The 14,636-nt window shown below is 38.6% G+C and overlaps 1 protein-coding gene across 1 annotated transcript; it reads left to right on the forward strand.

Moving 5' to 3' along the window:
* Window positions 1-1,484: 1,484 nt before the first annotated feature.
* Window positions 1,485-11,567, forward strand: LOC101743668 (facilitated trehalose transporter Tret1-2 homolog). Its single transcript, XM_004923442.5, has 3 exons — window positions 1,485-1,682; window positions 4,791-4,926; window positions 8,862-11,567. Exons 1-3 carry the CDS (start codon window positions 1,560-1,562, stop codon window positions 10,157-10,159), a joined length of 1,557 nt encoding a protein of 518 aa, XP_004923499.4. The 5' UTR covers window positions 1,485-1,559; the 3' UTR covers window positions 10,160-11,567.
* The last annotated feature ends 3,069 nt before the right edge of the window (window positions 11,568-14,636 follow it).

Here is a 14,636-nt window from a genome sequence, read left to right on the forward strand (position 1 = left end):
TATAAATTTAGTGGTAGAAGCTCGTACGATCCTTCCGAACTCATCACCTTGAATATTTTTTTCAGCCATGGGTTCTGGTTTGAATGTTAGGAAGGCTATTTATTATACTTTCATGTCTGGCAGGGGTAACCGCGTTGTGACGTTTGTGAGCCCTTAATCACTTTACCCAGGGGAGTCGTGAGCTCACATACATCTATAGATAAATAAAAATAAATAGTAAAATTATGTAGTGTGCAGAAATAAACGATGTGTCCACAGAATAATTAATGGAACAAGTAGCGTCGAATTTAAATATGTCCATATTGACACAGTACCAGATTTAGGTTTTTTGGCGTAAATGAAATCGTAGCCTGTGGGCGGTTATTGCAGCTTACTAAATCGTAGCGTAAATACCACCAACCTTAGAATCGAGTCTCATCATTCTCCTGCCCTTCTTTCAGTCACCTGGGGTCGGCGCAACATGTTTTCTCCTTCATACTTCTTTATCATATTCCTGCATACTTCTTTATCATATACCATTTCTTCGCTCACTTTCCTCTCACACATGAGGCCTATAAAATCAAAGGCAGCTAAATCCAATTCTGTCAAATATTCAGGTAAACTAAAAAAATTGCCCCTAAGCACGTCATTACGGGCCCTCCTGATCTATCGAAGTACTGCTCTTACTAGAGCCAGTGTTAGCAACACTCCCGGTTTGAGAAACTGAAATAACTTTGTTCGGGTAGCTACGATATTCTTTACTTTAAAGCAGATTTATAAAGAATGAGAATATTACTAATAATTTGAATTTTAAGTGATAAAACTTCGTTTATATTTGAGTACAGAGTAAAAATAAAATTTTTGAACTGAATTTGCTAGAGATTTAGCTGCATTTGTTATAACATGAAAATACTAAAGCGTGTCCAACTAACTAAACAAGATGGCGCCATAGTTAATCCATTTTACTACATTTTAAGGCGTTTAGCTGCCTTTGATTTTATAGGCCTCACATATCTTCTTTCACGCAATCCATTTCTTCTTAGGTCTATCTCTTTCACATTCATAGTTAACACTCTTTTACCAACCTCATTGTCATTTCGTGTCATAGTATCGAGTCCCATCTAAACAGTAATATAAATGCTTAGTGGCAAAAAAGCAGGAAAGTGATATCGATCAGTATGGGCTCAAAACACATCATGATCAGCATAACAATTCAAATTAAACTAGAGTTAATTTAATAATCTCAACGTGTCAATGACAATAGAAAGTTATTTGTGTTTTTACCTAATGAAATCGGGTAAGATCTTTTATTTACAACAAAGATATGGATTCAAGAGTCACTTGCGGGCATTCAACGGTACCACGCTCGCTGATTACGGCTCTGTTTAGATGTTTTTCTTGAAAAACGTCGATCGGAAACACGGTCGTCTCTTTCTCGTTCATATAGATGTGTAACGTTGTCTCGTTTTAATTCACGCGGAGCTCACGATTTTGAAATGCAGCCGACCTTTACCTATTCGCAAGAGCAAAGACTTATAACACCAGTTTACATTTAAAATTCAATACGCACGTATGTGTTTATGGTTAAGGCGAATTTAATTCAAATTCACGATGTTATTCGGCTGAATTACTATTTTCTTTTGTTTTTTGTTTTTTCATTTCATAACAAAATGGTGAGATGGATCACGCCATTTGTGAAGCAGGTTAGTGAGTTTTTGTTATTATTTTAACGAATAGTTCAAAATATGTTTTCCAAAATCCAAAACTACATTATAGACTAATCAAGAGACCTAGACGATTTTCATTTTAAGAAAAAAAAACTAAAAGATAATCTTATTAGTGAAAATTATTATCACATAAATGATTTTCTTAGGGACGACATTGAAAATAAATGGATTTTTTAATTATTAGTTGAATTCGATATCTGATATTTACGAATCTATTTTCAGAAATTTCCTACGCAAAAAAAAAAACTATTTTGGGAACACAATAAATACATTTAGCACTCACGAAGTCTTCCATTTCAATATTAAATATTATTTGCAGTAAATGTCACGGAAAATTGCTTGATGTTGACATCCAGCAAGGTGGCAGTACCCTTATGACCGGTCCAGGACCTTGAGTCACCTTGGGCGAACTCTATGTTCAGCAGTGTAGTACAACTGTGATCTCATGACGTCACATAAAAAGCAGTTTTTTTTATTTTTTTGTTGCCCGTGTAGGCAGACGAGCATACGGCCCATCTGGTGGTGAGTGGTTACCGTCGCCCATGGACTTCAGCAATGCCAGGCAGCGTTAAGCAGCTGCAATAATTATATAATTGCAATATAAGTTACAATATTGCGACCTTAACGATAGAAAATATGTTTTTAATATTGCTTTTTATAAATGAAAGATAGCACTATCGACAAGAAGCGTAAGTATAAGCATAAAGCCCATTTCATGGTGGGTTATCCGCGTCGCTCTGAACGCTGTTGTGAACACTTTTACTGATGGTAGGACCTTTTGTGAGTCCGCGCGGGTAGGTACCACCACCCTACCTATTTCTGCCGTGAAGCAGTAATGCGTTTCGGTTTGAAGGGTGGGGCCGTTGTAACTATACTTGAGACCTTAGAACTTATATCTCAAGGTGTATGGCGCATTTACGTTGTAGATGTTTATGGGCTCTAGTAACCACTTCATACCAGGTGGGCTGTGAGCTCGTCCACTCACCTAAGCAATAAATTAAAAAAAGAACACTTGACTTAATGGTTGGCTTAAAGATTACCCGGTAATCAATTGCTAATTGATACAGATCGGAAAATTCGCGAACAATTCGAAGCCGGAGTTTGCTAGTGATATCAATCAGAACTCATGGGTTTTTTATGTAAAATGGATGAGTTATGTAAATGTGTGTTTCATGAATATTAAAAACGGACACGTTTGAACGAATCGGACTAACAATTCCATTATTTGTTTATCCTGTTCACGATGGTCAGGATATTAGAGAGGAGTTAACTATTGAATGAATGAATGATGAATGATTTATTTTATTTCAGACAACAATAAGTCCATATGTGTGCATAGTATCATTGAAACATACTCAAAATTAACAAAACCAATCAAATAAAAAAGATACATTTATTAAAAGTATTATCTGTTGAATACATTTCAAATATTCCATTCAACTGATACTTAATTCGAACCTACCATTATTAACTATTGTATGGTCATCGATTCTTGATGCGTGTACAGTTTTTCGAATTATAAACGGACGTTTAGAAGTCGTTGAAAATGCCCATCAAATATTCCGTTATATCCAAACAAACATTAACACTTTGACTGCAGCAAGTCAAATTATAAAGCTTCATCTGGTGCGGGGGCGGGTCGAAATGCGCCCCTAATGATATTTCCACCAGTGCGTGACAGGTCTTTCTCGATCCTTAAGTCAGAACGTGTTTAAGCCGTGTTCCTACTCGGTCGACTCTACCCCATGATTAGCAATCGAAGTAAGTTGCCCCTTCATAACAAGGTGACACTCTACAAAACTGGCATACGTTCCGTCATGACCTATGCAAGTGTAGTGTTCGCTCACGCGGCCCATACACACATTAACTCTATCCAGGTCATCCAATCCCGTTCCTGCAGGATAACCGTCGGAGCACCGTGGTATGTGAGGAATGTAGATCTACACGACGACCTAATTCTAAAACCGATACGTATCTTAGAGAAGCGTCAGAAAGCTACTTTGAAAAAAAAAACAAAACCGTCTTATCGTGACCACCGCTAACTACATATCCGACCCAGGCGACGGGGCAAAGCAAAGCCGTCGTCGCCCAAGACATGTCTTGTCGGATCCCCCGGGTCCACTCGCGGTGCTTTTAGGCTCTTCAACCACCAGTCACTGGCCTCGTCGAACTCGTTGACCCCGACGAAGAATTCGACGTGTGAATTAGCCCATAGACACTGAGTTTCTCGCTGGGTCTTTTCAGTGGATCGGGATTCCGATCCGGTAGTAGATTCAGCGAAGCACTGCTTTTGTTAGGGCTTGTGTTAGCAATTTACTCAGGTTGAACCCGTGAGCTCACCTACCGGTACGCGTGAAGTTGGAATAGCCCTTTAGGTTACTAACGAATAGGCAGGAAATCTCGACCCGCCAGCACTAGGATAAATTAAAATGCTATAACTATATAGTATTATATGCAACGTAGTATAGTTGTCGGTGTCGAACTTTTTCAAACACCTGAAATAATTGGAACTCATCGGCGAGAGGGACATAGTTTTCTTCGTCCGCACCAGCTGAAAGTACCGTGGCGGGCCAATATGGGCCTGACGTGAGGGTGTGAAAGAAGGCAGTGAAGGTGTTAATAAGTACCAAGCCACTAAAAGTGCTCTGAGGAATTGCTTGAGATGATCCCCTCATCTCCTTTTTATCATCGCACCTCCCGCCATCGGAGCAGTGTTCATCCATATTATCTGGAACCGCTGCGTTCATCGACAGTGCGTTTCCAGAAGTATTTTCCACGTACTATTCGGCTTTGGAATGAGCTCCCTTCCACGGTGTTTCCCGAGCGCTATGACATGTCATTCTTTAAAAGAGGCTTGTGGAGAGTATTAAGCGGTAGGCAGCGGCTTGGCTCTGCCCCTGGCATTGCTGAAGTCCATGGGCGACGGTAACCACTCACCATCAGGTGGGCCGTACGCTCGTCTGCCTACAAGGGCAATAAAAAAAATCGTGTTGGAATACATTAGAAAAGTGCATTGCTTTTCAACCAGTCAGAGTATACTTTCTGAGGAAGCCGCTGATCATACGAATGGTTTTAACTTTACAGTGCTTCGTAACATCCGGTGTGGCTATCAGCATGGCGCAGTTCGGTCTCGTCTTTGGTATCACCGCGATCCTGATACCGCAGCTGCAGTCACAAAAACCTGTAATGCTGATCGACGAATCCACCGAGTCTTGGATAGGTTTGTATTTTTTGCGTAATCACTGGTGATAGGACGTCCTGTTAGTCGGCACGGGTAGGTACCACCGCCCTGCCTATTTCAGCCGTGAAGCAGTAATACGTTTCGGTTTGAAGGGTGGGGCAGGCGTTGTACTGTAAAAACGGAGACTTTACAACTCGTGTCTCCAGGCAGGTGGGGCGGCATTCACGCTGTAGACGTCTATGGGCTCCAGTAACCACTTAAGACCAGTTCGGCTGTGAACTCGTCCACATATCTAATAAAAAAATATTATTCACGGAACTTCAAAGCCAACGCGTAAGAGAGGCTAGCGTATTTAGCGGTGAAGGATTTTTTGAGTCCGCATGCATAAATACCATACATTCCATTATTTTATCAATTTTTGCGGGATGGAAGCAGTACGATTCTGGTAAATGTGACGAATACTCGTCCAAGTAATGGATTAAATTGAAATAAAATAAAAAATATGTAGAATTTTTAAACCAGACATTCAGGGACATATGACACAAATGATGAATGATTAGATGAATTTTTATTGTTCAACGTTCATATTCCTTTGAAATAAGGAATTTTTAGCTGAGCCTAGTTCGATGCGGATGCATTGATTTCTTTGTTTGTTCTTTAAATCGATTTACAATAAATAAAAAATAGTACTAAAGACCATATAGACCCTCTTTAATGAAACATGCTTGTCTATAAAATATAGTGTCTTTTATTTATGTCTCAATCAGTTTTATAAAATTCTTTTACATGTAAATTTCCTTCATCCTTCTTTTTGGCAATGTTATCTGTCAAGTAAAGGAGGAATTACTTTTTCGACTTCCTTCAAATTGTTTGAAGTCTTTCTACTTACTTAGATGTGGTAGTGGCTTTTGTAGTCACCACAGTAGGTACTCTTATTTTAATTTGGATATGGATTGATCTTGCCTAGTCTAAATTGTATAATTGTGTCTTACTGGTGGTAGGACCTCTTGCGAGTCCGTACGGGTAGGTACCACCACCCTGCCTATTTCTGCCGTGAAGCAGTAATGCGTTTCGGTTTGAAGGGCGGGGCAGCCGTTGTACTGTTAAAACGGAGACTTTAGAACTCATGTCTCAAGGTGGGTAGCGGCATTTACGTCGTAGATGTCTATGGGCTTCAGTAACCACTCAATACCAAGTAGGCTGTGAGCTCTTCCACCCATATAAGCAATAAAAAAAGAAAGTCTATAACTAACACCTTTTCAAAAGGACTGGATGAGTGCGGCAGATGTAGGCTGAACGTCCCCATTCGTGCCCACAATACGTCTAACCGTCTAAAAGATAATAATAATTACCAGTTTCGTATCAAAAACATTCAAACAACAATATTTAATATCTATATACAATATGAATTATTTTAAGTTTTATAGCTTTTTGACATTTTTATGTCATATTTTGGTTTTATTGCACGCTAATAACCTTAAAATTTTAATAGATTTCAATAGTTTTACGGAGATTTTACAATGACATGGGAAAAACCGGCCTATAAATCATAATGTATTTTTTGGGCACGTTAATGCTAGAGTTCGATCGTAACTCTAGCAGGGTTGCCCCTTTCCTATATTTTCTAGTTACGGTATTCATTATTGTCTTTAATTTAGAATACCTGCGATACCAAATCTTATATTAAAGTTACAAATCATAATATTGTTACGCCGGTATGAGTAACGCCATCTATTGAAAGATAGCGGAAACTACTACTAGAGATGTGTAGAATATTCTCGATAATTCTAGAGATGAGGTATCGGCTATTAAAGCGTTGTAGAATCCGAACTAGTCGAAGCGAAACAGCGAACGGATCACCTGAAGCGAAGCGGAACAAGCGAATTGATCGTTTTAAAGTGTTTTAAAGTGTTTGTTGAGTGTTTTAAGTATTCTAAGTGTTGAATACAGTTTTTACTTAGTTGTACTTTAGTGAAATTTTATTTATCCCGAACCGCAGCGCGTAACAATATGACTTCATTAAAATAAATGAGAAATTAAAGTAAACACTTATTTAATACCAGAATTTACTATACCAATCATAAACTCAGCTTAACGGCCAATATAAGTTTTAGCAGTAGGTATAGTTCCAACTCTGATTAGCGCAGAGGCATTGAAGTCGGGTTACCGTCTTCTGTCGCCGGTTTTGAGTCTCACGGAGGTATGGCGCAAGGCAGAGGCGAGGAGAGGAACGCTGCCCGCTAAATGTGACGCCTAGCCCATCTGTATTCCCCATTTAAGTTCTGTCATATTCGAGATTAGGACGTGGGTTGTTGAGTGTCAATGAGTTTTAGTCAAATAGACTTCAACATGCACTGCTGCCGCCCTCAGAGCACAGCAAGACGAGGCTCCCTCCTGACCCGCAACTGAAGTCGCGCACATTAAAGCCATCGTAGTCCAATGTACATATAAGATGTGCGGTGCACTTTTATCGCTATTTATATATCAGCAAAAACGTACTGAAGCCTTTTTCATAAAAGACATGATGATGGAATAGCATAGTGTCATCCCTGGCCTGGTAAAACTGGAAAGGCCTCCAGATCACCAGTAATATCTCAAACATGAAAAAAGCAGTGTCATAAAACTTACTCGGATAGGTACTACCAACCTAATTTGTAAAATCAACGATTTTTGAGGTAACATTAAATAGGTTATTATGCAATTTAGTTGAGACTTGGTCCTCATGTTTCGAAGTGGGTGGTTGGACGTCTACGGGCTGGCATGGCCATTTAACAGGCCAACTTTGGGTTCATCTATACTTTTACTAGTAATCAAAATCTACTACCTACCTACTTAGTAATCAAAAAATGATCCTTTATGTGTGTTGTATACAATTTAGCCCAAATCCGGCACGAATTGGTCTGCTTTTTATTGCCATTTTGGGCAGACGAGTGTATCGTGGTTACCGTTGCCAATGGCTGTTGGTAAAGCCTGGAGCACAGCGATGCCGCTCCATTTCCTCGGAAATATGTTCTTGATCTTTTTTTTATTGCCCTTGTAGGCAGACAAACATATGTCTCACGTGATGGTGAGTGGTTATCGTCGCCCATGGATTTCGGCAATGCCAGGGGCAAGCCGCTGTCCACCGAAGTGATCTCAGACGGTAGAGAATGTGCGCTCCGAGAAATAAATATCTTTTCTCGGGCAAATCGTAGAGGTCTTATAGAGAGGTTTCTTCTTCCTTTGCAGAGAGGATCAGTTTTGAGGTTTTTATTCACGCCTTACAGTGTCCCGTTATAACAAACCTTAGTTTATTTCTTATCTTGAGTTGGTTATACTATCAGAGGGGTTTTCGATTATGGGTTTCCTGATATCCTTTGCCAGACCGATCTGCTTCGCCTAAGAGTTTAATTCAGATGCCATGGAGTTCTTGGGTAGTTCACAGGTTGCGTCTCAGCGCCTAACCAGATCGTTAATCCACTATTTTGTTTCCCTTAAAACTGGTTGACTCTAGCTGAAAGAGTCTATTATTGCTGTCTACCTCGTTTAGTTAGAGTTGTGTACGTAACTATGTACATATGTATGCAAGGGATTTGGTGTGTCAACTGTAAAAAAATATGCACGTACATATCTCCCAGGCACGTTTACCGTTTTTTGATAGCACATTTTTCTGATGAAGATAATAGTCCGTGATAAAGATAAGAATTGATAGGCAGTTTTAACGTTTAACAGTTTTAATGTTCAAGTTAAGTACTGTTCGTAATGATTTTTCAGACGTGACATTGAATAGCCAGTTTGTATTATATACAAAAATCTAAGTTAAGTGTGTTTGTACTTCTGATAAAAGTCGACCTGCTTTTGATTAAGATGTCTAGGATAGTATTTATTACAATAACTTTTGCTGCAAAATTTGTGTGATCATTACTGGGAATATCTATAAGATCGTTTCATAAATTCCATCGTGATTCTAATCGATTTTCATGTCTACGTTTCAGCTGCTATACCTGGTTTCGCGCTGTTATTTGGTAACTTCACTATACCTACCATCATGGGCAAATATGGACGAAAAGTCGCCAACATCATCAGTGTTCTGCCCGTAATCGTCGGCTGGCTGTTAATCACAAGCGCCTCCAACACATACTTCATCTTGGCTGCAAGATTTCTTCAAGGGATCTCTATGGGAATGAGCACATCATTGGGACCGATCTTGATTGGCGAATACACCAGCCCAAAGTACCGTGGAGCGTTTTTATCGAGTCTTTGCTTAGTTATGGCGATGGCTACTTTGACGGTGCATTCTGTCGGCTCATATGTGACATGGCAATGGACTGCCTTCGTGTGTTCAGTAATAACTTTCATAGATTTATTAATTGTAATTAATTCTCCTGAATCACCTAGTTGGTTGGCCGATCAAGGGAAATATGAAGACTGCAGAAAAGTGTTTATTTGGTTGCGGGGTGATACCGAAAATGAGGAATTAGAGAAAATGATTGAGGCTAGCAAAATTGTTAGGGAGTCTAAAGCAGACGTCGTCATATCAGATACGTTCGTTAAAAATCTTAAAGCCAAATTTGCTGTTGGATTCGAAGCGTTAAGACGAAAAGAGTTTTACAAACCGATATTCGTAATGGTTCACGTTTATACTTTAGGTGAATGGGCAGGGATCAATATCCTTTCCCCTTATATCGTTGAGGTTGCAGAAGCTCTTGTAGACAAAGACAAAATGAATGTACCATTATTGGTAGTGACCGTAGATGCTCAGAGAATAATTATGAACGCTGCTGCAATATATTTTATGACAAAATTTAGACGGAGAGTAATTCTGATAAGTACAACAATGCTTTGCGTCGCTGTTTTGCTTCTTATTTCAGCTTACAGTTACGCCAAAACGTCAAACTTGTTACCATTCGATCATCCGTCCATAGGCGCGATTTTGTTACACGTTCATATGTTCACAATAGCAACAGGTTCGGTGCCCCTACCGATGACAATATCAGGCGAAATATTCCCATTACAATTCCGAAGCGTCTCGGGTGCTTTGAGCGCAGTATTCTTTTCTTTTCATCTCTTCATCACCGTAAAAACATACCGGTATTTACGCAATTCTTTAGGATTACACGGAACGTATTTGATATACGCAGCTATTGTGACTTATTGCTTGGTCGTGAGCTGGATATTTTTACCGGAGACCAAAGACAGGACTCTACAGGAAATTGAAGATGAATTTAGAGGAGGGCCTCCGACGAGGGATAGAGATGAAAAGACTGCTGAGATTTTAATGGAGACGAAATAAGAAAAGAAAAAAAAATTATGATCTGCGTTTTTAATTAAAACATAATTATGTACTTTGTGTTTTTACGATAAAACAATCAAGATTAGATAAGAAGTATTTATGGTATACTGCATATTAAATACTGCAATTGTTCATGTGTATACATTATTAAGATAATTAAATATAACTAAAGTATTAAAGATAACATTTAAAACGATGGCTATACCAGTTTTTATGTTTTTTATATTTCAATATTCAAAAATGTTTTAATATTTCTAATATTTCTTATTCTAATGTTTCAATATTCAAAATAACATTTATATCACCTGTATAATATCTATATATTAATACGTGAAGCAAAAACTTTGTATCCCTTTTTACGAAAATTGTGCGGACGGAGGAGTATGAAATTTTCCACACTTATAGAGAATACAGAGAAGAAATGCACAATGCTAATATCTTTTTAAAATAATGTATAAAAGATACATTAAATCAATAAAGAAAATATTACACACACTACATACCATGTATTTGACGCATACACGCATGCATTCTATTTATTGTCAAACTTTTGTTCTTGACGTCTGTTGTCAAATTGAGAATAGATTAAATATTGTTTGTCTTTGTTAATATTTTTTATAGTGTAGCCTTGGCGAAATTTGTGATTATAGAAGTATAAAATAGAAATCATAATGGTGTACAAACTTACAATTCCAATTAATTATAGTCGCATTTCGACTACTGCGGGACCTCTAGTAATTATTATAACCTCTCTTAAGATTTATGTCATAAATCATATAGAGGTTACATGTATATATTTATTGTTTTAGTCTGAGCACCAGAGTAATACATTAGTAATTTATTCTGCACGTGATTAAACACGACCAAGGTTGGGTTTTCAGTGGGTGGCTGCGATCACTGCGTATTAAGCCGGCACACTGATGGCCACTCCCGGTCACCGTCCTCGTCGAACCCGTCGCTTGCGATGAAGGGCTCGACGAGCGAATTAACCCATAGACACAGCCCACTGAGTTTCTCGTCGGATCTTCTCAGTGGGTCGCGTTTCCGATCCGGTGGTAGATTCTGCGAAGCACTGCTCTTGCTAGGGTCAGTGTTAGCAACTCTCCGGTTGAGCCCCGTGAGCTCACCTACAAACGTTAGGGTGAAGCTGAAATAGCCTCTCAAGGCTATCAGCATAGGTAGGAATAAAAAAAAAAAAAAGATGGCCACTCCCATATAGTGAGCCCGCACGGATTGGTTATATGTATAAGTATGCTGCAAAGCAAAAATGCGTTCTGGATACTAGGTTTGAAAAAAAGTTAAGCAGTTAAATTGTGATTTCGATCCTATATTTAGGGCTTATGATGGATTTTATGGCGCAGTTTCTATGATATTGTATTGAAAATAAAAACATTTTCTACATCTAGAATTATGCCTGTTTTATACATGATTGGATATCACGATAGATTTTTTAATCATCGGATAATTGAAGACATTAGTGGATGAAGGGGTTAAGTATTATTTTTAAGATTTTTCAGTTTTTGCATTGAATGAATTTTATTCTTTATTGTACACACAGTGAATATTACAGTAATTGCGTAAGATATGAAAAATGGCGAGCTTAACTCAACAATTGAGTTTTCTACCAGCTAACCGTTCTTAACGAAGGAAAGCTTTAAATGAGTGGGTAGAAGAATACAATCTAATTAATTTACAATTTACAATCTAGACAAGAACTTAATAAAAATAAAAAAAATAAAACACTAATACATCATATATTAGACTACATATATATATGTCAGCACACGTCAGGGATGGCTGAGCGGTAGGTTCCGTCATCGCTTGTATTCGATTGAACTCAGTTTAGTCAATAAAACTTTTCAGTAATAATTATTGAAACTCAACACACACAACTTTCACAATGACAGGGTAAACCGACAGTTTCGTTGCATATACCGACTGACCGACTGACCGACTGACTGACTGACAGAGACTCACTGACTGAGACGGACGGAATTACTGTCTGACACGGAATGCCACGACTCTGTCCACGTACCGCCATTTTATACTGTGGCGTTACGGAGTCTACCCTTCGTTTTGTGATATTTATCAAAACAACATTTCATCATTTAAAATAATAATCAAAACCACCGTCTTAATATTACTAAAAGTCGTTATCCACGACAACTAAAAGTCGTTATCCACGACACGGCCATTCTGACATGTCACACGTCCCTGTGTGACGCTCCTGCAAGGAAAACAACCTTCTGCAATATCTAACAGGTTTCGTCTCGGCCACTCCTGATACATTCACGATTGAGGATTGGGATTCGTTTCATTACAAACCATAACGTTAGCTTTCAACAAGATCTTTAACAGACTATGTTAACCTGTATGAGTAGATAACTTAATTACCCAACTATTCGTGACACACTATACAACTGAAAAATTTCATTAATGCTCAATAAGCATTAGAAACCCGAGTTATTACAAAACAACTCAATCTGAGCAGTATTTCATCAGTATTATGTATCAACCACAAACTATCGTTACAATTACTTCCATCTAGTGAGAGTAACTCATGCCACCTATATCGAGTGACGATAAACCAATTCAAGTGCCACCTCCATCAAGTAGCTCTTGACTACTTATTGCCTCCATCCGGCAAATAAGTGGGACCTCCATCCGGTACCCAACTTCAACACAAAACACTAATGCCTCCATCCGGCACGCAAGTGGAACTTCCATCCAGTACCCACTTCAACCATAAAACACATCACAATGCCTCCATCCGGCAATAAAACGAACACATCACCGAAATCGAGCGATGTGTTCAATTACCAGTCATAAATGACACCGAATACTGTTCTTTACTAATCACACAAAATAGGACAACAAAATCCTTACTTTAATCAGTCAGTTGTATCGTGGTCATTTGATCCTACATCTTCTACATCACTAGTGTCAACAAAATCATATAGAACGCTCCTGGCCTGGCTGCCGGTGCAGCTAGTGACATTACCACCCACATTATCATTAAAACAAATGATAAAACCAATACACATCACTTCACAATGTAGAGTCAAGGTCATTAGTAGACCAACACAACAATAGTCTCCATTGAGACCCAGGTCTCCGCTGTACCAATCGATGGAGATACTCTCACCTCACTGATCAGTCTCGTCAGTAGCACTACTTAGAGGCAACCTTATGTAATCATAGGTTCTATTACCAGTTAAAGCAATCTGTCTTCATTTCAACAAAATTCAACATCGAATTTTACTAAATTTCCAATGTTCTGGTCTCGTCAAAGTTAATCTCTTACTTTCAGTATCATTTTAAGTAAAAACCTTTTGGGATATGGCACGCGAACTATAAAGAATTCGAAGGGGCTCGCCTCTGTTATTCTTATGGTAGAACAATTTAAAAAAACAAAATGTGTGCAATTCACACGTGGTAGAAGTGAAACCTTTCCAAAATTAAAATACAATTATCGTAAATGTAAAATTTTGTCATTAGTAAATAATTGTAAGGTAGCGCCCTCTGTGAATTGATATTTTAATTTCACGTATAATCCTAAATTAAAATTCACTACAAGAGCTTTCATACACACGTTAGTATTAAAAAATCTCACAGATGGCGCTGTATTAAATAGTATGTTGTATATTTCTGTCTCATTCTTTGCTGGCTTCATCCTACACATTTTTGTATTTGTGTCTCTTACCTGTCGTTTTTTTTTTTTTTTTTTCGTTGCTTCCGGTTTGAAATCACAACGATTCTAAAGAAGTTTTCATTTCAAAAGATGTTCTTGTCAAGAACAATTCCATGAGCTCATCGCGAGCTTGGTCATCAATAACGCAAGTCTGGGCTTCGAATAAGGACACTAGATTTAAGAGTTCTATTTCGCTGAATGCTCAATCTCACTGAACCGATTAAAACAACTATCAGGTAGTACATGACATACAATAGGTAAGCAATAAACCATCGCATAGGATTTGTTCCGTACAGTTTTGGGTCAAAACAACAGAAACCTTTTATGAGAACCATCGTATAAAATTGCTGAATTATGAAGCTACTACTAATATTTCTTGACAAGAGAGCATTCGGCACCTTCCAAATAAAAATAAAACGACTCACCAGATTTTTCTCATTTACCAAAATGCCCGATATTGCGCAGCTATCGGCACGTCGCTCCGCTCGGCCGGTGAATAGTTGACCCATCGAGCGCCGACAGACGGCGCTTGCGTCCCATATCTCGTACTGGCTGCAGCAATCACGTGTCGATTGCGACACGGCCTTCCTGACTGTATACGTCCTCGTGTGATGGTTAACCTACAATCAAAAACATCCACGAGAACCCTTGTTCCGCTCGATAACTCCTGACTACACTTCGGAAAAATTTAAAGTCATCAAAGCTTTAAACTGTTTTTATACCATTTTAACCAAATCAAACAATAGGGTATACAAAGTTCACTATTCAGCAGCCGGAGCACGCACC

This window comes from Bombyx mori, chromosome 27 (genome assembly GCF_030269925.1).
Source record: "Bombyx mori chromosome 27, ASM3026992v2".
Lineage (NCBI taxonomy): Eukaryota > Metazoa > Arthropoda > Insecta > Lepidoptera > Bombycidae > Bombyx > Bombyx mori.

Excerpts from the sequence above, each read along its gene's own strand:
- LOC101743668 (XM_004923442.5), top strand. The coding sequence starts at position 1,560 with ATGGTTAAGGCGAATTTAATTCAAATTCACGATGTTATTCGGCTGAAT. Across the intron at positions 1,683-4,790 it reads TCACGCCATTTGTGAAGCAG|TGCTTCGTAACATCCGGTGT; the intron begins GTTAGTGAGTTT and ends TTAACTTTACAG. Across the intron at positions 4,927-8,861 it reads ATCCACCGAGTCTTGGATAG|CTGCTATACCTGGTTTCGCG; the intron begins GTTTGTATTTTT and ends TCTACGTTTCAG.